Raw genomic sequence first — 24,976 nt, 5'->3', positions numbered from 1 at the left:
AGACGGAGTGGGCTTGATTCGGTTTGGCTCAAGAACCTTAATCCAGATGTCCGTTTGGGGCGAAGCCAGCCATAGGGTCACACTGGCGAGATCTAGACTTGCCTCTTTGGTCGGGACATTGAGGCCAATTGAGGAGCATCAAGACCGAGATGAGCGAAATGGCGGAGAAACAGTCGCACGTATGGGTGGCCTCATGGCGCAGGTGAGGGGGGAATAAACCCCGAGATATCGGTGAGCGGTGTCGAGACCGTTTTTCGAGCGTGTTGCATGTGCGTCGTCCGCAAACGACTGTGGCGGGAAAACGCTGGGGCGGTTCCCTCCATCTTGGGGGCGAGATACGGTTCAGGAACAAGCCGACTCAGGAGATGGATCCATGCAAGTCAGTGTGAACTTGAGAGTCAAGTCGAGTTGAACTGCCCTTTACTTGTCTTGATCAGCTCTTTGTTAGCAAACCATCACGGAATAGCAGCAATGGCCGTTCGGGCATCAATAGCTCATCTCCGGGGGCCATGAACCTGGCCTAGAATCTGGTGATGGACTGAGCAGTGACCAGTAGTGCGAGTAGAACGGATCTTATCCGAGCAAACTGCTTCATTAGTTCTTCTCGAAAGTTCTGTTAGTGTAAACAGACGGAAGAAAGAGATCTCATTGATCAAAAGTAACGATAGATATCATAAGGGGCCAGCCATCATGGAAGAGAGGACGAACTCATGATGAATGGGGCGAATAGGAGACCAACCGGATGGAGGTCCATAAAGGGAAACACAATGGAACCAATGGTAGACTGTGTAACTGCTGTTGGGCAGCATCTCAGGTGTTCACTCCAGCAGGCCATGGACCGCCAAAAGCTTCGTCTCCAGGGGCAGCAAATACAGTGCGTATTCCGAAGACGCCAAGGGTCGATGGCTTGCCGAGGCTGGGGCTAGGCGAGCGGCCCATCCGGCTTCCGTGGCCCGTCAAACCACGGCCACAGCGGGCGGGCAACCACACGGGCAACGACTGGTGCCAGTGGTTCCTGCCGCAAGGCAAGAACTGAACCTAGACTTGCTGAACGGGAAGTACCTGCCCGTGTGGGCAAGGTACCTCGATGCCCGCCAACCGAACCAGAAGGTACCTGACTGTGTGTGCTTGGCCTCCTTCTTCGCTCCATCTCTTTGGGTCTGGGGAACTTTTTAGCCTCCCGTTCTATCCTCGCATCCGTCGGCTTCTTATCCCTCTCCCCGTTCAAATCTTGCTTTTGGTTCATCAAGAGACAGAGGCAAATTGGATCTCGTTGCTTCGTCGGCTCGAAGCATTTTTAAGCATCATCAGAGCGCCAAGCGTTCTTCCCCAGTCGTTTCAGCAATTACCCAGCATACTACGGAGTACGCTACGCGTACCAAACCACCCGCCCAAGCTTCAGAGAGTACCTCCCTCAGCGGTGTCGTCACTTTTACTCCCCGCCTGTACTTACTTTATCTTGGCTCTCTGTCCGACCTTTCTTGCATCCATTCAACGTCTCCTCCCCCCGTGGGCGCCAACGGTTTCCCCTCGTATCTCATCCGCCGACATCGACACCCCCAAGCAGCATAGCCCCCCTTTGCTCCTGCACCTCGCAGCCTTCCCATCGTGGGTTGCTTCGCCCTGGTCTTGGCTCTCGTCCTCGCCCCCGTCATCGCTGGTCGTGCCTCTCTCAGCGACTCAAGAGCCATCCCCAAGCCAAGGCTCCTAAGGCCAGGCCCCTCCCTGGGCCGTTCCTTGTCGGGCAAAGCGTCCATCGAGCGACTCCACCAAGAAATCCACTGCGTCGCACCGTACGCTCCACTTGGGTCTCCACGCTCCAGCCGCCTACCGCCTAGGGTTGCTTGCTTGACCTGCGCTGCGCTGCTTCGCTGCTACTGTCGCCTGCCTCTTCCTCTGCTCTGCGTCCTCGTGCGTTGCTTTGCTCTACACTCCGTTGCATCCATCCTGTCACAACTTGATCAAGCGTCTTGTCTGGTTGACAAGACTCCGGCCATTTCTGCCCCACCCCCGGTCTCCCGGCCCCCGGCCTGGTCGATCCATCCTCCCAAGGAACTTGACGTCTTTCACTTTTAATTCCGAGACCAGACCTACCTGGCGACGCTACGCTACCGAGACGCTTCCACTCTCATCCGCATCCTTGATCCGCCATCCCATCCATCCTCGAACTCTTGATCGCGAACCCACCTTTACACCAGTGTCAACGCCCGCGAATGATCTGGTCGCGTTGGTCTCACTCTTCATCACACGTTTTCCAGTCTCGCGTGGTGTGATCATAAGCCTTCGCCGCCCTGTCATAATATCCGCCCTTCTCCCAGAATGTCGGCTCCAGCGGAATCCACCATGAGCGGTGGTAAAGCCGTACCAGAAGAGACCTCACGACTCGAACAGCCTAATGACGCTGTCGCCCTTGACAACATGAACGAGCCATCTCAACAGGCGCCTCTCGATCCCGCACGCGACACTGATAAGGCGGGCGACAACGCTGCTTCAAACGAGCCATCGTCGTCGACAGCCGCACCAACAACATCCGAGAACCCCGAGCAGTCAAACGCGGCAGCACCTCCCTCGCCAAAGGGCAAGGAAAAGGAGATGGCTCCTCCGCCACCTACAAAGCAGGACTCTAACTTGGGTATTGGACCTGCTGTCGACGACATCAAGGCTGTTGCTGGAGGCTCGTCTGATGGCCCTGTTTGCAACATTACTCTTCTCCTGACATCGGGAAGCCGACATCCTTACAAGATCGACGCCAAGTATTTGAACCGGAGGAATGTGGATATTCCAGACCAGACGGAGAGTGGACAACCGGATCCTTTCAGCATCAGCATCTACACCCTCAAGGAGTTGATACTTCGTGAATGGCGAAATGATTGGGAAGCCAAACCTGCCAGTCCCAGCAGCATCAGACTTATCCATTTTGGAAAACTATTAGATGATAAGGAGCAGTTGAAGAGTAAGATTCACCGCTGTTCATATCAATTCGCCAAGGAAATCTTTACTAACCGACTTGTAGAGTACCAGTTGAGCACGGAGAGCCCCAATGTGATACATATGAGCATTCGGCCACAGGATCTTGATGAGGAAGAACCCAAGGCTGGAAACAAGAATCTCTCGTCAGGGGGCGCTGACGGGCAGCGATCTCGAGGGTCAGGCTGCTGTGTGGTATTATAGGCGACATCCACGATGGGTTGAAGCGATTCCTGAGCAAAACAAACTCGGCCTCCGTATCCGTCAAGGGGCTCACTACAAAATGGGCTAGAATCTATCGACAGCTGCGAGTTGAGCTGTCTGCAACAATCGACGAGCCCAGCCCCTGACTGTCCAAACAGTAGGGTGTCGCACGTACATTCATTAGTGTTTTCTTGGTCTATTGTCTCTGGGAAGGAGAAGCGAATGATGGGTATGACGCGTGGAAGACGGGGACATCGGAGTCTACATTGGCGTATCATTGTGTATATTCAATGTTTGCGTGTTTCTTTTTTTTTTTCGTTTGTTTTTCACCAGCGCTTTGCTGACAGGATTGTCAATGCCTTGCGCATATCTAGCAGGATAGATGGCACTCATATTGCTGAATTCATATTATTTCATCCCTGCACACCTCAGGCGAGCTGGCCTGTTTAGCTCTTGAGGGTCGACCATCTTGGTCTTCTATAAAGCATATTGAGCCGTGATGTAGAATATCATGACATGGTTGCTCGGCTGGTGAACTGCGGTGTATGTTTACTGAATCTTGAGCTTCTTCTCCATCTCGTCGTGGAAACCAGCAACACCCCTCGTCTCATCACCAGTATAGATATCCTCCCAGGTAATCATGTCGTCGCGACCCTTGAGGATATCCTCGTGGACACTAGGCAGACCTCCACCGAGAGCCATGGGTCGCCACTCGCCGTTGCGGACAATCTTGAGCTCCATGCCACGACGGATAGGCTCGGCCATGCCAAAGGAGCGGCGGAGGGTCTCCATGCGGAGAGACTCCTGGGTAGCCTCCCAGTTCTTGAGGCGGGCCTCGAGGGGGTGCGCAGACACGGGGACAGACGACTTGGCCTCGTAGGGAGAGACGCCGACACCGTGGCGGAGGGTGTCGTGGATGCCAGGGGCAGAGGGCGCAGACGAGGTGTGCGTCGTGTGGGTGAAGGTCTGGGGGTTGTTGTTTCCGGGGACGATGCGCATTGACTGAGACTGGCAGGGAGGGTTTGTTAGCTTGATGTTATCGCAGAGGATGGGATAGGTGGTGTTTGATGCTTACCATCTTGGCGGTTTGTGACTGAGACGGAGAGAGAGAAGAGTGTTGCTAAGTACGAGATGCGTGTTTTGGTTTGGTGGTATCCTCGAAATGGGTGTTGTGAGGTTATTCGTGGGAGGAAATGCAGGCGACGTTGATGGGAGGTTTGGCTGGTTGTGTGTGGTTGATGATGAAAGCTCCAGCTGCCTTGAGCAGCCTTGCGCTGGCGTTGCCGCACCTAGAGGTACGTACCGCCGAACCCCGGCTACCGTACCTAGGTTTCCCATTCATGATGGAGACGGGACCCACGCAGGCATCGTCACTCAGTGACTTACCTAAGGTGAAAGAGTTCCGACTTCGCTCAGTTGACTTGAATACAAGAATGAAACTTGTACTTTCTGTAGGAACTCAATTCACATCATGAGACCTCTTCCGACACGTCCCCCAATTATAAGGATCGCCAATGGCACCTTTTACCGACACCATCCCAACGTGGCATCCTCACGTCCCAACCCGCCGCTCTTTAGCGACTTGACCTTTGAGCTCGCTTCAGCGTCATCCAAGCCTCGAAACTGGTGCATCGTGGGACCTTCATTGTCGGGAAAGACAACTTTCCTACAGGCGCTGAGGGGGGGGTTTCTCTGCGATCCTCCTGCTGCCCGGTCTTATCCGTACCTGTCTACAGACGCTGTGCCGAACAGGTTGCGGACACCGCAAAAGGCTATTCAGTATGTGGGCTTTGATGCTGAGCAGGGTGGAGGGAGTTTGGGTGGAAATGTTGCTACGAGTGCGTATCTGTCGGCGAGATATGAGTCGAGACGTGAGATTACCGATTTTTCACTCAGAGACTTTTTGCTGGGCAATACGGAGTTGAATCCTATGAAGGAAAACCTGGACGACGATGCTAGCATTTCGCAGGATCTTCTTGCTAGAGTTGTCAAAGATCTCAAGCTTGATCATCTCCTCGACCTGCCTGTTTCGTTCCTCAGCAACGGACAAGGTCGAAGGGCTCGTATCGCTCGTGCCCTTCTCACAAAGCCAGAGGTGCTGCTCCTCGATGAGCCCTTCATGGGACTCGACCCCCCTACGGTCACAGGCTTGAGTCCCTTGCTTCAATCGCTAGCTGAAAAGGCAAGCCCCCGGTTAGTACTCAGCGCGCGACCGCAGGATCCGGTGCCCGAATGGGTAACGGACTTGGTGTACCTGAGGACAGACTGCCAGGTGGGCTCGATGGGACCCAAGGAAGAGGTCCTTGATGGTCTCAAGAAGTACATTCAGGGAGTGAGAAAGGGTGGGCTCGTCGAGGACGAAAAGTTGCCACTTCACTCTCTTGTTGATATTGGACGTGTTCTACCTTCGAGCGCATCAACTGAGGGATCGGGTCACTTGGAGCACGCATCTTACAAGGAACTTGAGCCTGTGAACCCCAATGCTGAGCCGTTAGTGGAGATGGACGGGTGCAGAGTTCAATACCAAGGAAAGGTTGCGTTGGGCAACTGGACTCAGCAGACTACCGACGGCTCCAAGGATGGATTGATATGGACAGTTCGACGGGGTGAGCGCTGGGGAGTCTTTGGACCCAATGGATCGGGAAAGACGACTATCGTCTCCCTGCTCTGCTCAGACCATCCCCAGTCTTACTCCCTTCCCATCAAACTGTTTGGAGGATCTCGTCTTCCAGAGCCAGGCTCTGGTAAAAGGCCACTCACCTTTTGGGATATCCAGTCTCGGATCGGACACTCTAGCCCAGAAGTTCACCAGCACATGCCTCGTAACCTGACAGTTCGTCAGGTTATCGAAAACGCGTGGTCAGACACCTTTCGCGCAAAGCCAAAGCTGGATGATGCTGCCCGGGGAAAGGTTGAGGCTGCCCTTGAATGGTTTGCGCCAGAGTTAAATCCAAGCTACTCATCACCTTCGGGCGAGAAGTTCGCTTGGGCGGACGAGTATATGTTTGGTGGTCTCTCTTTCAGTGCGCAACGTGTAGCTCTCTTTATCCGCTCCATGATCAAGAGTCCAGATGTGGTGGTTCTCGACGAGGCTTTTAGTGGCATGGACGATGCGGTACGAGACAAGTGCACGCTATTCCTGGAAGAGGGCGAGGCCAAGACATACCGAGGTGAGGAGGTGATTGAGAGCGATGCCTTCAAGTCCGGTCAAGTCAAGATTCCGGGTCTTTCTGATAACCAGGCTCTCATTTGCATTGCTCACGTCAAGGAAGAGGTGCCCGACTGTGTGAGGGAGTGGCTATGTCTCCCAGAGGCCAACACAGGGCGAGCAGCGAGGTTTGGACGGCTGGATGGTCCGCTTAGGACTGATGAAGGGAGATGGCGTGAGGTTTGGGGATTCTAAAGAGCTATTGTTTGTGTAATCAATGCCATGGCAGAGATGGTCATGTAGAAACCAGAGGCACGTGAGCGCAAGTTGAGAGGTCAAGTGAAGGAAGGAGATACCAAGTAAAAATAAAAAGTAAAGGTGCTCCATTGATGATGATGCCATCTCACAATTGGCACAACACCTATTTTCACCATCTTTTTCCAAGAATCCATCTCATAATTCAACTCGCAACCGTTATTTCTCGGCAGATGGTGTAGCTAACGTTAGCAAGCCACATTCTGCGGCAATCGGTGCTAAGCATGGCACCATCCGACCGACGGCGCCCGACAGCCAGACTAGAAGGTCCCCGTCCTGTCTCAGAAGCTGTTTAACTCGGCCAACCAGATTGACATCACCACCACCACCCTCCTTCTCAATTCAACCTCACATGGTCATTCCATTTTGACAATTGTAGTCGCCGACTTCCTCTGAATCCAATCTCTTCCGCTCTCTTCTTCCAATTCACTTCTCTGTTTGTCTTTTTTTAACACACAATGGCATCCCGTCAGAGCGACGGCATCGACGATGAGGACCTTACGGTTCACGCGTGTTGCGCGCCTCTCGAAAACTTCACCCGACCTGTCAACGTTAATGAAATAAGGTGCGGCTATCGGGAAACCCATCGCCAAGAACAATTGACACTCATACTTTCACAGCGAAGAAGAGCGGAGACCCTTCTTCCACTGGCCGTACTTTGGACCTCTACTGGTTGAGAATGAGAGCAGTGATGCAAGAGATCACTGCGCAAACGAGAGAAGTGCGCATTTGGTTATTACTCTTTTACGCGACCAGAACTAACGCATCGCAGCTTTCCTCTCATATCTACGCCTCTCAATCTACATGGCCATCGTCTCGGTTGCCATCACCCTCTCCTTTCACCTCAAGACCGAGGCGACGCCGTTGGAGCTGCGCATGGCCAAACCCCTCGGCACCATCTTCTGGGCCCTGTCCGTCATGACCCTGTTTGCCGGCATGGGCAACTACATCAGTGAGTGGTCGCGACGATGGATCCGCACGCAGCAGCCTGCTGACAGGCCACACGCAGCAACTGTCAACAAGTATAGCCGTAGAGCGGCAATCGTTCAGATTGGTTGGAAGACGCATGCCGTGAGTTCCTTTCCCCTCATCAGATCGCAGAAGCACAGACCGACAGCTGAGCCCTGGTTGACTGACATCCTTGTATAGATATTCAGCATCACAGCTGTTGCCATTATAGGAACTTGCCTCATCCTGCTTGTCATTGCAAAGATTCGCAACTCAAGTTCATGATCCATGACATGAGATATCCAAAGTTGAAATTCCATTATATTCTAGCGCCAGAGTTCATCATGCAAAAAAAGCCTTCCGTAGTTGATGGTGAAGAAGGAAATGTCCATCCATATCCATGCCCTCCCAACCGGTAGATCCTATTACGCCTCATCCTTGACCAGCTTTTCCGCAGGCGCCGCCTCTGCTGGTGCTACCGCTACTGCTTGTGGTGCTTCAGCTGACCCTGGTGCTGCCTCGCTGGTTGATCCAGCCGTATTACAAAATAGATCACCTGCGTCCTTGTCACGCCGTGGCATTCCATAGTCATCCTCCTCATCTGACTCGCTCTCTGAGCATCCGCCGACTTCTTGGCGGAAAAGACGCGTGAGTGTCCTTGAACTTGATTCCATCTCGGCAAACGTCAATGTCTTGCCATCCCATGAAACAAGCGGCACGTCCTCCAACGCCGGTAGTTCTCCCTTTCCAGGCAGTGTAGCAAGCATGTTTATCTGAGATGTGGAATCAAAGGTGGAAGTAGCCTTGTCTGCTCTTCCCTTGCCCCCGTCTTCCTCTTCATCGCCCAAGTACTCCTCTGGGACGTTACTCAAGTCGCTGTGGGCTCCGAGGATGACGTTGGCCGTCTCCGGGCTGGGGTAGAGTGTCAAGTAGCCTCGGAGGCGTGATAGCTGAAGCACATACTCCAGCCATGCTGGGTGCTTCTTGGTGGTGTGCTTCTTGGCCAAAAAGGCTGGTGTGTCTGTCTTCGTTTGCTGCCTCTCCAGAATCCGCGACACGTAACCATGGAGCTCAACCCACTTGGCTCCCAAGATGAGAATGGCATCGCTGGTTGGTGCTTGCCAGAAGAAAGGGTTGTCGCTATCTGAGTCGTCGGTAGTCTTGGGGGCTGTTAGGGGGGTGGTGTCGTCAAGAAGAGTGTCGCGGGACTGGAGACTAATGCCCATGATATTATCAGTCCAGTCATGGAGAATAGAGGCGCGAGAGTAGAAGCTGTGCAGCATGGTGTATTTGACATCTGGTCGGCTTAGCTTCGTTCACGCAAATCCAAGGTCTCACTTACAGTGAAAGAATTGGGACGACACCTCAGTGTGAGGTGCCAACACAAGTACATGGTTATGTGAAGGGTTTCCCGGCCAGAATGATTCTAGGAATCTCACCGAGCTCTCCTCTTCATCAATCTGATGAGAGGGGATCCGATGGCGGAGTGAGATCATCTGCGACTGGGGCAGTTGACCCGATGATCTCAAGGGCCACTGGAAGCCAGACAAGAACTTTTCAAGAGGCTGCTCAACAACCGAGGGCAGCTCAATGGTAAGATGAGGAATAGATATGGGGCTCTTGTCCGCATTTCGAAGAGAAGTAAGAAGCCTTTGTAGGTTGGCTGTGCCAAGAGGGGGTGCTTGGATGAGGATATCAAAATGCACCTTGTTCCACGCTGAGACTAGTTAGCAATTTGGCAACTCAACTAGTTGAGGCTCTGCTCACCAGACAGGGACGAAGCGTCTAGCTTTGAGATCCAAGAGAAACGAGTCTCGGGCTTATCGGGGAGTTCTATGAGGGCCGACTTTGTGGCCATCACTTGATCTCGAATAGCGTGTAGGAAAAAGTCATCTTCAAGGTGTGAACCATCAACGATGATGGCCTGAGGGTGCATAAAGTTATTGATGTAAACTAGGGATCAGGCGAGTTAGACAAGATGAGGCTCAGAAGGGCAATGGGGCCGGTCTTACAAAACGAGCGGATAGTAGCGAGTTTCAACCTTGTCTCAGTAGACGTGGCAGCATGGTCGGTGCGGGCATCTACAGGCACGATTAGGAGGGTGTATTCGATGGTTCCTAGGGAGTCCATACCGTGAAGAAACAGCTTGCAGCTATCGTCGATGCCGTTGATCTGGAGCAGCTCCTTAAGCGGCACCTCACTACTGCCGGCGATAGCAAAGTGAACATGGTTCATGTCTTGCGCCGACATCTGACATGCCATGGGGAGCAGTGTAGAGACACTCTTGAGGTTAGAAGCAGCAAACAAGACATTCCTATTTCTCTCGTAGCTGCCTCCGGTTCCTTGGATATTGCGCAATGTCTTGGCCAGCTCTGGAAACCTGAGGGGTCCATTGTAGGCCTTATCCTGTCCTCCTTTGGCGCCTTGGCCCGGCACCGACTCGCGGTTTGTCGCAGGCTGTCTGCGGTCCGTCACACTGTTGGACGGTGATAATATTAGGTTGTAAACGACGTAGAATATGAGCGAGGCGAAGACGAAGTAGGCGACAAGGCGACCGAGGGCGCGACGACGGGGCGCACGTGTCGCTTGCCATTGAGGGAGTCTGGGGTTGTGTCCATGGATATGATGATCGTCGTCCTTTTTGGCCATTTCCTCGTCGCCAACCCAAAAGCGCGCCTTTGTTCTGCCGCGCGCAGGAGTCATGATGGCGGATTTCGTCGTTCGGGTCTGTTCGGGGGGTGGTCGTTTAGTCGATGGGTGCTGCTGATAGTGGAGGTGGGATGAGGAGAGCAGCTTTCGGGCGAGGAACTAGGGAGGAATGTCGATGGGAGACATTTACGCGGCAGGTCTCTTCATGGGCGGCGGATATTTACGACGAGGGAGGGAGTTAAAGGACAAAGTTGCTTTTAATGAAAGATTGAAGAAGGATGACGAAGCTGACCCTTGCTTAGAACCTAGTTAGCTGTTGGAGGTTGTATGGAACAGCGTGGCTCGTGCTTGGCATCCCGCAGTGTGGCTAACGCTTAGCTTAGCTTTCAGTGGCTTTAGGCTTGGGGGACCTGGAGATATGCTGTAAGATGGCAGTGTCTCAAGATAAAAGGCAGTGGCTGAGAGATATTTGTACATAATGTAGTCTTTTTTATCGTCAATTATAAATGATCATGTTCCTTAACTTGATACATGCACTACTCAAACTGAGGCGAGCCGAAATCGTTGTCTAAAGCCATAATGTAACCTTGTAAATACACTCAAGACGAGAGGTTCAGGGCCACTTGCCAAGGCGAGGGTGATTCTGAGACTTGAGCAGGGAGAAGTAGATAAAGCAGGGTCAGACAATGGCATACCTAAACACGGATACGCGGCAATCGCACAAAGAATTGTTCAAGACGTTAACTCTTTCAAGAGGTTATTCCCAGCCAAAGTAATTAATCAGAGTGATAATGAGAAGTTAGTAATAGCAGCATGTATGTACTCTGTCGTAGTGTTAGCAACGGCGAAACAAATATTTTGGTGGGGCACGAATCGTCGTCGCAAAACATCCTTGTAAATTTTCATCCACCATCAAATTATTCACGATTCAACAAGAAACAACAACTCCATCTTGTCCCCTTCCTTTGAAACAAACTCTCTCTCTCTCTCCCTCTCTAACCTGATAAGACTATTCTTCTCCCATGGCAAAGTCCCGCAGAAATCGCGGCAACGCCGCTCGCAAAAACCCCATAGAAAAAACCATCAAGCCTCCCTCAGACCCAGAGCTCGCCGCCCTCAGAGAGTCCAAGATCCTACCCGTCATCAACGACCTCAAGAGCTCGGACCCCAAGTCGCGCTCCGCCGCTGCTACCGCCGTCTCGAGCATCATTCAGGATGAGAGGTGTCGCAAGCTGCTCCTGCGCGAGCAGATCGTCAAGACCATCCTCGATCAGACCCTCACTGACGCTGCTCTCGAGAGCCGTGCTGCTGGGTGGGGGATCTTGCAGGTTCTTGCTCAGGAGGAGGAGCCTGATTTCTGTGTTCATCTTTATCGGGTTGATATTCTCACTGCTATCGAGTTTGCGGCCAAGTCGGTAAGTCAATGTTTCAGCCCTCATCAAGTACATATCAAACTCACATGAACCAGGTTACCGAGCTGCTGCTGTCCAAGGAGCTGGAGTTCCAGAAGCGTTCCAAGGCTGAGCAAGCAGTCATTCTCAGCATTGCTTCGTCACTCATCTCTCTTCTAACCGCTCTCGCCGAAGCTCAAGATGACATCTTGGAAGCCATCTCTCGCAACACCATCATCACTCGCCTTCTCTTCCTCCTCACATCTGATGAGCTCGCCAGCAACCCAGAGATCGTTTCACTAAGGAGCGATGCTCTGGCCTGTCTCATGATTCTCTGTGAGGACAACCAGCAGCTTTCTGACAAGGTTGTCGCTTCCAAGGAGCACCGCACATACGGCACCCTTCTATCTCTGAGGAAAAAGGCCAACAGTGACGGCATTCTTGCCTGTGGTGTCCTTCATAACCTCTTTACCGCTCTTGATGGCCAAGACCTGGCTCTTGGTGCCGATGATTCTCTTCTTATTCCCACTCTCTCACAGGCCATCAAGACCTATGAGCCAGGTCAAACCTCGGACGCTCTCGGCTGGGCGAACCCCATCGAGTGTCAACAGCTGGCCCTCGAGATTCTCGCCTCCATTGGAACAACCCTCAACACATCAGGAGATGTTGATGGACCCCCCAAGGCTGAAAAGAAGGAATCCAAGGATGACGAGGAGATGGGTGATGCCGATGGGGCCTCTGATGGAGAGGAAATGGCAGACGATGACGATGAGATGGACGAGGACGAACTGGAAGCCGACATGGAGATGGTAACAGGCGCTGACCGAGACGAGGAAGACGGCAACATCGACGATCTCCCTGTTCTCAAGGTTCTCATCGATACAGCCATCCCCGAGCTCATCCGTATAGCCTCCCTCTCCCCCTCGGATGACACAGCCCTCCGCCTCCAGTCCCATGCCCTCGCCGCCCTGAGCAACATCGCCTGGTCCGTCTCACTCATCGATTTCTCGGACCCGCACAACGCTCCCATCCAGGCCGCTTGGGACCCTGCTGGCCGCGCCCTCTGGACCGGCGTCGTCGCCCCTATTCTCGCCACTGACACTGCCGATGTCGGTCTGGCGACACATGTTACCGGCCTCGCATGGGCAGTCGCCCGCTCTCTCCGCGGCCGACCCTCAACCCCTTTCGCTGATGAGCACCGCCGCTTCATCGCCCTCTACCAGGCCACCAAGGGTTCCCCCGCCGCCCAGGACCCCGAGGATCCCTTCCAGGCCCTGAGCGTAAAGTGCATTGGCGTCCTCGGCCAGCTAGCCCTCGAGCCCGCTCCCCTCGGCCGAAACCGCGATGTCGGCACCTTTCTCATCACCCTCCTCGCCGGTCTACCCGCCACGCCGGCCGCCGACGCCGTCGAGGCTCTCAACCAGGTCTTTGACATCTACGCCGACGAGGGCTACTCATACGACAAGGACGTCTTCTGGAAGGACAACTTTGTCAAGCACCTCGATGAGGTTCTCCCCAAGGCGCGCGCCATGGTCAAGACCATCGACAAGCGTGCCAATGGCGAGCTGCGCCTGCGTGCGGATGAGGCTGTGCTCAACTTGAATCGTTTCTTGGCGTACAAGCGGAAGAACAAGCCCGAGGCCTAGGTTTAAATAAAAGTTGTTGAGTTTTTAATGTGATGAGAATATGAATCTTGGTATATACCGCAAGCAAAGCTCTTTAAACTCATAATGTAACCCCGAAGTGAACTAGGAGACGCCCATGTGCCCTTGTAGCTTACGCTTCCATCTACTTTGTCCTTGAAGTTGATCCCAATAATCAGCACCTTCTCCCATTTTCGACAGTGCCAACATATTGAACCTCTTAACCGCATGCGATAGGCTCGATCCGGCCTCTAGATACTCCCATGTCTCTTAGCACCGTTCAAACACCCGGTATAAACCCTTCAAACTTGCAACCTCCAGCACTCCGTCTTGCATGAGTGATTTGGTCGCCACTAGTCTCGCCTTGAACGCCGGAAAGAAAACGTGTTGTACGGCGTGCCTCACGTGCTGCCGTCGAGCACGCAAATCCTCGTCAATTTCCTCCTCGCGAAGGCTTTCTGGATCGCCCGGCAGTGCTGGCAACGATTCCGGGACGTAGAAAGTGGCCAACTCACGCAGAAAGGTTTCAAAACACGCCTTCTCCTCGGTCCAATCGACAGCAGGGCCAAGACGGAGGAGGAAGCGAGGGAGTTTGACCAGGGGTGGGGTATATCCCTTCATGAGAAGCGGCAGCGAGATGAGTTCGCCAGCAGGGGAGATCTCAAAAGAAAAGTACTCGAGCAGCATTTCTCGACGCTCAATGAGCTGACCTACCACTCGGTCGACCAAGGTTTCAACGTCAAAGTCCTCATCAGGGGAAGCAATGGCATTCTTCTCCGCCTCAGCTGCTATTCGAAGAAGCTCGCGGAGATCCAGCGCAGGGCCGAATCTGATGGTGCCAAAGTTACCAAAGTCTGTCAAGCCAAGCTGATAAAAGTATTCAAAACATGTCCGGCCGTAGTCGATCAGATATAACTTGACGTCTCCTTGGATCGCCGCGAGCCGACGTTGATCGTCAACGATACCAACAAAGGTATGAGAGGAGAATATCTCTGTCAGCTCATTATGCATGTCTTCTCTGACATCGTGCCTCAACTGCTTTATGCTGTTGAGTCGGCATTGGACCGTCTCTCGATCCACCGTCTCATATTCCAGAGCTTCGGGTGCCGCAGATGCATCTCCTGCATGATCGTTTGACGCCGTGGACTCGCTCGGGCCAGCCCTAACAAACATGGATGTAATCTTCCGTTCCGCAGTATCAGTTCTAACCAGGTCATTCGAGTTTCTTCTAACTCTTTTCGTTGCCGGTGTTCTTCGGCTAGGAGTCCCGTCGGACTCGGTCTGCGTTGATTCAACAGGCTTTGCGCCGGGAAGGAGAGTCTGCGTCATAAAGGTTCGGCTAGTATCGACAGCAGCCAGCTTCGATTCGATATGCTCGCAGATGGCCTGGATGATCTCATCTTCATTGAGGAAGTGGACTTCCTTCTTGGTGGGATGGACATTGACGTCTACTCGAGCCGGGTCGATCTCGAGGCTCAGGTAGATGAACGGGTGACCATTCTTGGGCAAGAAATTGCTATACGTCTGCTCCACCGCCTTCTTGATATGCGTTGATTCGACACATCGATGATTGATAAAGAGGAGCAGCGTCGTCTTCTTGACAGAATAGTTTGCATTGGTCGTGTAGCCCTCGGCCTTGAAACCCCAGCGGTCTTCTGAAGTCGCAAACGCCAGAAGCTCATTCGCAACACTGCTGCCGTGAATCTGGCGAATGCGATCAATGACGGTGGCGTGGGCCTGTACTGACAAACTGGTCGATGCCTCGCCTGCCTTTTTGCAGGTGAAGCCGACTCCTTTGCAGTGCACTGCGTATCGACCAACCATATCAATAATCTTGTTGAACTCGTCAGCAGTAGAGCGAAAGGCCCTTCTACGGGTGGGCACATTGTAGAACAGATCTTCAACTGTGATTTGAGTGCCCGGACGTCCCGCCACACCTCTTGGCTCGGCTGACTGACCAGGTTTTGGGGCAGTCAGTCTGCCGTCGAGGTAGTGAGCCCGCCAGGCGAGGTCAGAGTCCTTGGTCTTGGTGGTGACGGACAGGTGGGCAATGTGGCTGATGCTGGCCAAGGCTTCGCCTCTGAATCCATATGTTTCAATCGCGGACAAGTCCTCGAAAGTGCTGATCTTGGAGGTGGTGTGGCGCTCGCAGAGAATTGCCAAATCATCTTTCTGCCCTGGAAATCAGCCTTGTGAGTCATTTCGGCGTGGTGGCAGAGTCATTCACCTGGATTCCGCAGCCATTGTCGGTGATCTGGAGAAGCTTCAGGCCTCCATCCTTGGCCATCACATCCAAGGAGGTAGCGCCCGCATCGACGGCGTTCTCAATGAGCTCCTTGAGAGCATGGACAGGAGCCACAATAATTTCACCGGCAGCGATCTTATTGACGACATTTGGATCAAGTGCCTGGGCTTCATGTTAGCCTGGGAGATGAGCCACATCTGTGATGCAAGGCGGCCAAGGCAGCCGTGGATAGTTCGCTTGCCTTTATTCTTCGAGGGGCATTGCTTTCATCGGGGTCGCCGTCGGCTTTCCTTTTTGTGCCGGCGTGAGAAATGCCATTGCCGATTGTTGGGACACCTCCCATGTCAACATCGGCCATGATGTCCGTGAATCGGGCAAGCAAGGCTGGGTACGAACTCGCCCGGGGCTGTGTTGCCGCTGTCTCGACGCACTAGCACAGCAAAATGATGCGGGTTCAGGGAAGTGAATGCGCGTGAAGATGGAAGCGGAAATGGTACTAGTAACGCAAGAAGCACGGTCATGTGTGGTTGGGTTGATATCTCATATCCCATGTCCGTTTTCTCGTTGGTTGTTATCTCATCTCTCGTTTCCCCCAGGCGCCTGAGTTATTCGGCCGTGGTGGCCTGACCTAGCGGACGTTTTCCAGAGGAAGAGGAGCAGAAAAAAAAAGAAGCGCATTCATGCAGGAGTACGAACTGTGTTGATCAACAGCAAGCCATCTGTGACTGGAGGTTACAGGAACCTGGTCATCGGATGAAATGCTGGTGGCCTCAGGAACGAACAGGCAACTGGGCAGGCGCGGCGACACGTGATACGGCATTGGGCTGCGTGCGTCCTGTAGTCATACCGAACTACAGATGCGGCAGCAAACACCACAATTCCCCTGGTTGCCTGCCTACCTAGTACGTCAGCTTACTATATCAAACTCTATTTCTCATGGTCGGTCCAATATCACGGGCTTCTTTTCTTTTTCTCCCGCTGAACAACTCATCAATCTGCAAGGCAACATTCGCCTTGAAAAGCTTGGGCCCAACAATGCTAGATACAGATTAGCTTTGGGGAGGGCCATGTCCATGTCAACTCGGATACGAGGGCCCGCGTGCACGGTGATGGGGTCAACCAAACCATCAACCTCAGTTCCTCATTCCCCGCCGCCTTACGGATACTCCAGACTTGGCCAGGCACAGGTTGCGTGACGAAATGCAAGTTGGCAAGCTAAGGTAGGTACAGTAGGGCCGGAGTGGCAGCAGGTGCCTGTTTTTGTGAGCCAGTGACATGGAGTGGTGCGATTTGTGCATTCAATGTCTCAAAGGGAGTGGGATGCTTTGCACATTTACAAAGGGTGCGCGTGTGAAATTTTACATGGCAAAAAGAAGATGTAATTGACAGACATTTCTTCCATGGAGATTTCTTGATCGTCTTTTCCACTTCGTTGACTCAATGTCAAGCCAAGTTAGCCTAAAGCGAAGCCTAAAGCGAGGCATTCAGCACACAGCCTCAATCAGGTCGGCCTTACGCTCTGCCTAAGGAGATTCTGAGATATCAACTGTATATTTTCACCATAGCCCCAAATCTAAGCCTCCAAGGCTCTCTCTCCTCATTCATTTTCATCCCATATTGGACCCGTATTCCCCTGTTGCCTTTTTTCTCCTTTCACTGTCTTTTACAATTCATTCTTTCGTTGGGCGTTTAGCCTGTGGCGCTTGTTCGCGTGTTCAATTTGCTTCTCCACTTCTCACGTCCATTTTCACGACGGGCAAGCCTCCAGACAACATGCGCCTCCTCTCCTCTCGCACGTAACCCATTGACAATGGGAAGCGCCTGTCAATCCTCTCCCAATTCGGAATACCAGTGTTTTCACCGCTCTCTGGGTGGCAAAAACGTGTTGTTGCCTGGATGACTAGCAAGGTCATCCGAGTATCACCACAAGTGTGAGACAGAAAAACTCTCCGTCGTGGCAGTTGGGGCACCTGGGCGGGCGCTTGGTGGGCTTCTCTCTTCTCTCAGCTGAGCTCTCAATGGCAGTTTGCAGCTGCTTGTCAACCATTTTTGCAACACTGTCTCGCAGTGTGCCGGGTTGTTGTGTTGCATCGTGCCTGTCAGACTGTCCCGTTCACACAACCTTATGGATGCAAGGCTATCACGGAGGTCATGGGTTCAGGCACAGGAAGCAAGGCACAGGCTTTTGAGAGGTCCACTGGAACAGAGACAAACCAACATACACAAGATTCTCACAATTGACTTGAATTAGGCCTAGGTACCTAATACACACACACAGCTGTGGGAATTGACGTATCAAGTGCTCCGTGGTGGTGGTGGTAGCCTAGTGCTGGCTGTGTAGGTCGGTGCAAAAACTCCACCACACTTTGTCATGGAACGTATTTTTCCAGTTTCCAAGTGGCCGTGCAACGCGTAGCTTTCAGAAAGAGTCATAAGGTTGAAAGTACAGTGAAAGCATCCATATGCTGACCATCAGCCTCGTGGTTCGCCAAACCGTAGGCAATTTCTTTAAATACAGGCCCAGTTCCAGCTCCAACACCAGTTCATCTAGATGAAGCCCTCCATCTCTTGACGAAAGATAAAAACCCACCAACAACCCTCCTGAAAAACACCAATCACAACACATCGTGCTCCCACGCTCCCAACTTCTCATAAAACACTTCGAAAATGACTCGTTCTGCTGCCAATACGTCCACCATCGTTCACGCCAAGTAGGTTTCTTCCCCGTCTCTCAACTCTCTCCTGAGCGAGGGTGACGCTTCCAGTAGACGCTCCTTGCTGACATAAACTCTCCCACTTATTAGATCGACTTCATCCAGCAAGCGCGCAGTGTCGCCCACCCCTGCTCCGATCAACGGCGGCCAGCCTCTAGCTTCCTCCGACAAGAAGAACGCCTTCAATTACATGGGAGACGGCTCCGATCCGGTCGCTAGCGACCCTGGCGCCGAACTCGACCTCCTTGACACCAAGAAGCTCACTCCCATCCGGCCCGGGCCCACGCTGCCAGACAACCTGCCAGGCCAGTGATGACGCCCAGGAGGTCCCTGGCAGTTGAGGAAACGCCTTCTTGGCGATACGGTCTGTTGGCAGATCAAACACGATCGGCAATAATCCTCGATGTCGCTCACCTGAGTTGGCCTATTCTCGCCCCGACCCAACTCGACAAAGTCAAACAGACTACATGAGGCCGGGGGGCGGGCGGCTTCAGAGCAACGCAACTCAACATAGCCGTCACATCACTGAAGCTAGCACGGAAGCTTCAATGACAACACCAACGACCGGCTCGACAACAGGTTTTCCTGACCTTTCGGCGCCAAAGATGGTTTCGCCATGAGCCCTTGTACTTTAACACTACGAATATTTCTGGGTCACCTATTCTCCTCTTTTAGATTGGTGTCGGCCACGGCATTCTGTTTTTCTAGCTTGTCTGTTATTATTTAGATTGGATATTCTCATTGTCGCCATTTTGATGGTCATATCGGGCAATGCAGATCGGCTCACAGCCCAGCGTTTTGCATAGAATGGAGATGTGGAGGTATAGGTGCCCTGTTCGATAGTAAAAACAACTTCTTTATACCCCAAAAAACTTGTCCCTTCTTCTCTGACCCACAACCCGTGATGCCTCCACCAGCCTCCGCCGCACCCGGGCCACGTACGGGGCGCCGGACTCCGACTCCGATATTCGCGCCCGGGTCCCTCTTGTCTCCCCCATCCCAAATCCCCGACACACGGCGGCCACCACGCAAGCCCAGGTCCCGGGAGTGGAGGGAGCGGGCCGTTCTACGGCTCTCGGAGAATTAAAAAATAAAAATAAAGGAGCGGCGGCGGTCATCGATCGAGACACAGACGCGCGCGCATCCCTCACACGCCCCCTCTCCAAGGAACCCTTGTTCACCCGCTGACTGACCTCCCTCCTCGTTTCCATGATAAATCCGGACGTTGGCCGCATTGGCCATGGGTTTGGTATCACAAACCACACACACACATTCACTGCTGTACCTGCTCTTCCCGCTTCCTTTGCCGTGTCTTTGCCGCCGCCTCATTGGGTGGCTTCGGCTCTAATCCCCTGGCTGCCTCATCTCTGCGCCAATCTGTCGTCCTTCCCCTCCCCCCTCTCGTTCCCTTCCAACTACTTTGCCGTGAGATCAGATCCTTCGCTAGGGATCAATGCCTGTTGCGTTGTGTAACCAGCACCAAACACGTGGGACGTCGCATGGATTGCTTTCAACATCGTCCTTGAGTATTCACAACAATATCCTCTACCTTCCACTCCCCGTCTCTCTGAGCCTGCATCGTCCCCCTCATCATAGACCCCAATGTGTCCTTGACGCATAAACAAACAAGCTGCCCCTCTCCGTCCCCTTTTGCTGCCCAACCCTCATAAGCAGGTCTGCATTGATACCGGCCAGCCGGCATCGTCCTTCTCCTTGGCTCGAGTTCTTCCTCTTTGCCTGCCCACTCTCTGTTTCCCTTGCGACCGAATCTCCCTCCTGGGTATACTTGAAAACGCCTTCAAAATGCAACAACTTCCAGCAGACTTCACCAACCCTTGGAACCAATCACGCTGCTCATCTAGAGCTTCTCTTTCACCGTCAAGGAACACAACCGCATACAAAGCTGCCCAACACAGAGGGGTCAGCTAAAATCAAATTCAACCCGTCATTTGGCCGCTTGCTCAGCCCTGCAAGCCTGTGGCCGTTTCAACGTCCTCAACGCAACCCAACGCCGCCGGCTGCAAATGCCCGAAACAGTCTCCTTAACAGGATCCCATCCATACCCTGCTGGTTTCCTCGCTCCTACATCAAAACAAAAACGGTATATGTGGTGCATCACACCGATAGGACTATTGTACATGCTCTGGTGCCCTAATAGACACAAAATCCCATCACACCCAAAATCAAAAAAAATCAAACATCCCATCCGGGCTCCTCCTTCATCATGTAAAAATGTTTAGTTTCCCTTCATTACCAGTATGCCGCTTTCCCCTTGCTCCATCACTGGGACTTTTCACAGTCCTACCGCGGTCGTCCTGGAGCATCAGGCTTATCGATCAGGCCTCCAATATCAACTCGATTCGGCCGCTCCCCCCGAGGCCATGATTGCTCCCCCGATGGGCGTGCCCCAGGCTGATCTGGCTGAGCTCGGATCGGCGGAAGCTGAAACGACGCTTGAGGACGTGGTCCGCTCGGAGGAGGCAGTTCGCTTCGAGGAACATGATATGACGGTGGGCCTGCATATTCGGTACGGCTAGGTGATGCCGCATACGACGTCGCTCCAGCACCGACAGCAATGCGAGGAGACAGATTTGCCGGCAGCTGCGTTGAAGGCCCAGGAGCTGGTCGAGATACCAAGGGCATGTCGTTGAATCGGCTTCGAGTTGGGTCAAAGGGTGGCGGCACTGGCACTGACGCTGGCGGCGGTATTCGCTGACTATAGGCAGCCTGAGGAGTCGGCGGTTGAGAACCATAGGCATGTGCCACCTCTCGAGAGACAGGCGAAGGCGGCAAGGGATATCTAAAGCTGAGTATCATGACCACGAAATAGATGGATCCCTCTTTCGCCAGGCCGAGACGGATAGGAAATTGCCTCGGCTGGCCATCAGCACCTCTGAATACCAGGTATTCTTGGCGGTCAAGCTGGAACCGCCCGATTTCCTCCGCCCCAAATCCAAGTCCCTGGATGATGTGGTCGAGCCGAGCGAGTATGGGAGGGAGGTAATTCGGTTCCTTTCTCGTCTGTTCTTCGATGAGTTGACTTCGAATCGACAATACCCTATCCCTATCTGATGGAGCAACAACATCACTCAAGTTCTGTCCCTGAAGAGCAGGGTGTCCAACAGCCTCAGCAAAAGTCGGCGATGTCTTCGCAAAGTCCATCTTCATGTTTAAGAAGGCCACAGGCTCTCCACCTCTGGCTGCAGTCGGCAAAGGTGCTGGGTAATGGGTAGGGTCGGTGTTCGGTGTTCGTTCGAGGTACCTAGGAGCCATGTGTTCTCTGATTCAAGTGGTTAGCGAAATGGCAGAACCAGTCCGTAAAAGGGGGACCAGCATACCCAGGGCCTACTGGCATACCCGAAGGGTATATGCTTAGTGGTCGTCTTGCTGCGGCATCCTGAGGGTGCGGAAACCTGGACGGATCATAACGAGTATCTCGATCGTCCCTTAACCGTGGTCGACCCCTTTTCTTATGTTGAACATCCACGCATGATTCTTCCTTTCCATTCGTCACACATCTCGAGCATGGCCGTTGCGCTATTCTCGATATTAGCCCCTGAATCAACATCTTGCATCGTTTAAAGCTCCAAGTGGTCCTCTGAGAGCGAATGCCAGGCCTTCCATCTTTGAACCCCAGTCCCTTCTTCACCAACACAGAGACGACTTATCTTATGGGGAGGTTATCTTTCAGAAGGTGTCATGCCAATCCGACTAGTCCACTAGGACATAGTACAATTGTGTGTCCATGTTATCCAAAAGCATGGTAGGCGCATTCGATATCGACAAACTCCGCAAAAACTTCAGCACACAACAGCAAGTGGATACCACATCGCGCAAGTGTTCTCAGGGCCTGAAAAGAAGGAAGGAAGAATACTTGGACACATACCATCGCAACTATCTGCAAGTCAGCAGGTGAGGCTCAGGGGTAAGGGGTTATCTTCGCACGAGTTGTCACTTACCGAAGATGGGCTCGTTTGCAGGGAACACACGCAGAAGCCACATGGCCCTTGGTTTTCCTCTGCGATTTGGGAGAAGTCATTGCCTGGTTCTCGGCGCCCGTTGGCCGGGCAGATGGAGGATAAGGCGCAGGCCCTCCAGGCCCTCCAGGGGGGATGTAGCTTGGCGGTTGGGACATGGACGGAGCGCCTGGTTGAGCATAGGATACAGGCCGTGGTGCCGTTTCCTCCGGCCTGCGATATGAGTATACGGAAGCGTCGGGAGCTTCTTGCTGGAACAACCTTGGAAGCGTGGGCTGCATGTTGATTGGTCCTGGGCGATCAATTGGAGGTTGTTGAGGCAGGTTACCTCGATAAGCATCCTGACGATTGGGATTTGAATAGCCAACAGGTATTTGGCCACGATCACCAGCTTCTTGGGGCGGCTTCGGGGGGAGGGGCGGAGATCCTGACATGGGCGGAGAGGGATATGCCCGAGACCGAGCAATGGCTTCCTGCTCTGCTCTCTCGGGTGCCCAGGTCAGATCCAAAGCTATTTGCGCCAGGTCTGTGATGCCTCGGCGTTGGCCGAGAGGAATATAAGTTGTATCGAAGAGGGGGCTATTGGTGATCATGAGGGGAGAGGTGCTGCAGGATGATCAGTCGGCTGGACAGAAAGGTCCCAATCCAAACCAGCAACAACAGGCAGAGCCTTTGGTCAAGGCTGGCCTTCCTTTCAGGCTGTGGACTCCAGATGTATGGTAGAGGTTGGTATCCAGCTGCTGACATGCACCCGCCAAGCGCCCGCGGCAGCCCTGGGTCCGCAGGCTTCCCCGGCGATGGGCTCGTCTGTCGAAAGAACGAGGATTTGAAATAACAGGCAGCTCTAGCCAGTCGGAAGAGCTAATCAGGCCGTCAAGTCCACGGCTGCAAGGTTGTTGAGACTGATCAGGAAAGAAGGCTGCCCCGCTTCGAGGATCTGCAGAGCTGAGGTGGCAGGAAAGAAGGACAGGTCCAGGAGAGGCAGAGTATTATGCTGATGTTGGGAGTGTTTCGCTGCGGCAGCAAGGCAACAGGCCAAGGGTCAGAGGAGGCGACAAGCGAGGGTGAGGACGAGGAGCCGTGAGACGAGATGCTGCACCCGTGATACTAACAAGATGGATCTTGGGAGGGTTGGTGATACGACATGAGGCCGTGCAGTTGGATGTCGAGACGGAGTCGGGCAGCTGCAGATGTTCCCAGGACCGGAACCTGAGAGGCGGAACCGGACGAAGGAGGACGGGGAGAGTTAAGTCTTTCGGGCCCCTTCCTGGCCGGCAGGCCGTGAGCACAACAAGTCGAGTCGGACTGCGGACGGAGGCTGGACGGAGGCTGGACGGTGGCCCGCAGTCGGTTTTTGTGTGACTGCTGGGGCTACCGGGGGTGGGCGGCGCGATTGAGATGCAGCTGGGATGGGTTCAGGGTTGATGACAGGGCCTCGGAGAAGACCCTGGCTCAGATTTTAGAGTGGCTGCTAGTCAAGGGTTCCGGTAGAGGTCCATGACGAGAATTCTCCGCCTGTCTTGGGCCCCAGAGATGCGTCAGAGGTTTGCTCGTCTGCGTTGTGTTGGGCTGGCCTTTTTTTTCTGTCTGGGCGCGCAAGGAGCAATAAGACACGATACGCGGTTGTGATTGGGGCGTGCCTGGAGGCGAAGAAGTGTCACCAGAGGATGAGGGCGATGATGAGAAGGGAGTCTTCGTCTTCAGCCTTTCTCGTCCGTTGCCTGTCTGAGCTTGACCAGAACGGTCCTGTCTTATCGGCCGAGGGCGTATGCTCCTCGAGTCTACCTTGCTTGCTTGCCTACCTGCCTACCAACCAGCAGCTGTAGGGGGGGCGTGAGAGCTAATAAAGGAAGACGAACAAGGGCTGTCAAGCTGGAGAGCTGTATGGAGTGATGGGAGCCGTCGACAGAGACGGGCGAGCGCCGACTGGCTGGGTAGAAATCGGCTGGCCCGAATGGATGGGATTGACAGAAAACGATGAGGAGAAGGACAACCCAACGGCTGGGAATTCGAGCAGCAAAATGGAGAAGCCGCCAACCAGCGGTTTTAACTAGACCAAGGCGAGAAAGAGTCAAGGGAAAAGATGTGGACGAGGATGCAGATGCAAGCGCGGACGCAGATGCAGCCAGATGCAGCACAGCAAGACGCAGCTCGAGTCCGACCGGTAGGTAAGGTAGCCAAGGTATCGTCTTGTAAGTATCAACTAACTTGACGGACCAAGGTGAGCTAAGCCTAGGTACCAGGGCACTAAGACCAGCAGCAGCGGTATGGCGGTGCCTGTGGAGATGGTTGAGGTGGAGGAGGATGTGGAGGTTGTCCGCGGTCTCTCTGCCCGGCCGAGGGAAGAAGGGGGGTGGAGGGGTGAAGCCAGAAATGGGCGAGGGGCCCAGCAAACCCAAGAACGCAGCTAGTGTCAAATTGCTCGGTAACCCTGCAGAATCGCAGAATAGCAGGCCGATGATGAAGGGCACATGATGTATGTTCATGGGTAGGGATTAGAGCAGTGAAGGAGGAGCCGAGAGGCATGAAGCGGGGGATCAATGTTGGTTATCAGAGGCGCGGCGGGGGTCAACAGCAAGACGGGACGACGACGGCATTGGCAGAGAAGAAGTCATCAGTATCAGTCAGAATTCATCAAGCTCGGCCAAGTTCCAAGAAGCGAGGGCAAGACTGGAGCCTCATATCAAGACAGAAGCAACAACAGCTAGCCAAAAGCCATGGCACAGCTCTATGAGGCCACATGTGGATGCGGCAGAGACAACAGGATAAATAAGA

General features: G+C 53.5%; 8 protein-coding genes across 8 annotated transcripts; 4 read left to right on the top strand and 4 right to left on the bottom strand.

Annotated features, from left to right (window-relative positions):
• Nucleotides 1-2,343: 2,343 nt before the first annotated feature.
• Nucleotides 2,344-3,171, top strand: NECHADRAFT_33399 (uncharacterized protein; the record flags this gene model as incomplete). The annotated part of the gene is made up of 2 exons (XM_003046533.1): nt 2,344-2,953; nt 3,014-3,171. 2 exons carry the CDS (start codon nt 2,344-2,346, stop codon nt 3,169-3,171), a joined length of 768 nt encoding a protein of 255 aa, XP_003046579.1.
• A 396-nt stretch (nt 3,172-3,567) lies between these two features.
• Nucleotides 3,568-4,401, bottom strand: NECHADRAFT_73470 (uncharacterized protein). The gene is made up of 2 exons (XM_003045964.1): nt 4,247-4,401; nt 3,568-4,179 (listed from the first exon to the last, which is right to left on the bottom strand). The coding sequence occupies exons 1-2, from the start codon at nt 4,247-4,249 to the stop codon at nt 3,721-3,723; spliced, it is 462 nt and encodes a 153-aa protein (XP_003046010.1). The 5' UTR covers nt 4,250-4,401; the 3' UTR covers nt 3,568-3,720.
• Nucleotides 4,402-4,642: 241 nt separating this feature from the next.
• On the top strand, nt 4,643-6,574 carry NECHADRAFT_33884 (uncharacterized protein; the record flags this gene model as incomplete). The annotated part of the gene is made up of 1 exon (XM_003046532.1): nt 4,643-6,574. One exon carries the CDS (start codon nt 4,643-4,645, stop codon nt 6,572-6,574), a length of 1,932 nt encoding a protein of 643 aa, XP_003046578.1.
• A 518-nt stretch (nt 6,575-7,092) lies between these two features.
• Nucleotides 7,093-7,867, top strand: NECHADRAFT_91012 (uncharacterized protein; the record flags this gene model as incomplete). The annotated part of the gene is made up of 5 exons (XM_003046531.1): nt 7,093-7,199; nt 7,255-7,322; nt 7,407-7,586; nt 7,644-7,705; nt 7,784-7,867. 5 exons carry the CDS (start codon nt 7,093-7,095, stop codon nt 7,865-7,867), a joined length of 501 nt encoding a protein of 166 aa, XP_003046577.1.
• A 147-nt stretch (nt 7,868-8,014) lies between these two features.
• Nucleotides 8,015-10,285, bottom strand: NECHADRAFT_91011 (uncharacterized protein; the record flags this gene model as incomplete). The annotated part of the gene is made up of 6 exons (XM_003045963.1): nt 8,015-8,057; nt 8,090-8,879; nt 8,925-9,299; nt 9,350-9,535; nt 9,595-9,663; nt 9,715-10,285. 6 exons carry the CDS (start codon nt 10,283-10,285, stop codon nt 8,015-8,017), a joined length of 2,034 nt encoding a protein of 677 aa, XP_003046009.1.
• Nucleotides 10,286-11,253: 968 nt separating this feature from the next.
• On the top strand, nt 11,254-13,331 carry NECHADRAFT_103429 (uncharacterized protein; the record flags this gene model as incomplete). Its single annotated transcript, XM_003046530.1, has 2 exons — nt 11,254-11,646; nt 11,700-13,331. The coding sequence occupies 2 exons, from the start codon at nt 11,254-11,256 to the stop codon at nt 13,266-13,268; spliced, it is 1,962 nt and encodes a 653-aa protein (XP_003046576.1). The 3' UTR covers nt 13,269-13,331.
• NECHADRAFT_103428 (uncharacterized protein) lies at nt 13,288-15,868 on the bottom strand (the record flags this gene model as incomplete). The annotated part of the gene is made up of 3 exons (XM_003045962.1): nt 13,288-15,437; nt 15,493-15,677; nt 15,847-15,868. The coding sequence occupies 3 exons, from the start codon at nt 15,866-15,868 to the stop codon at nt 13,536-13,538; spliced, it is 2,109 nt and encodes a 702-aa protein (XP_003046008.1). The 3' UTR covers nt 13,288-13,535.
• A 4,657-nt stretch (nt 15,869-20,525) lies between these two features.
• Nucleotides 20,526-22,794, bottom strand: NECHADRAFT_33882 (uncharacterized protein; the record flags this gene model as incomplete). Its single annotated transcript, XM_003045961.1, has 3 exons — nt 20,526-21,502; nt 21,555-21,766; nt 22,184-22,794. The coding sequence occupies 3 exons, from the start codon at nt 22,792-22,794 to the stop codon at nt 20,526-20,528; spliced, it is 1,800 nt and encodes a 599-aa protein (XP_003046007.1).
• Between the last annotated feature and the right edge of the window lie 2,182 nt (nt 22,795-24,976).

Source organism: Fusarium vanettenii, assembly GCF_000151355.1.
Source record: "Fusarium vanettenii 77-13-4 chromosome 2 genomic scaffold NECHAsca_18_chr2_1_0, whole genome shotgun sequence".
Lineage (NCBI taxonomy): Eukaryota > Fungi > Ascomycota > Sordariomycetes > Hypocreales > Nectriaceae > Fusarium > Fusarium vanettenii.
Note: the sequence above shows the minus strand (reverse complement) of the source record. Positions and strands in the feature narration are given on the sequence as shown.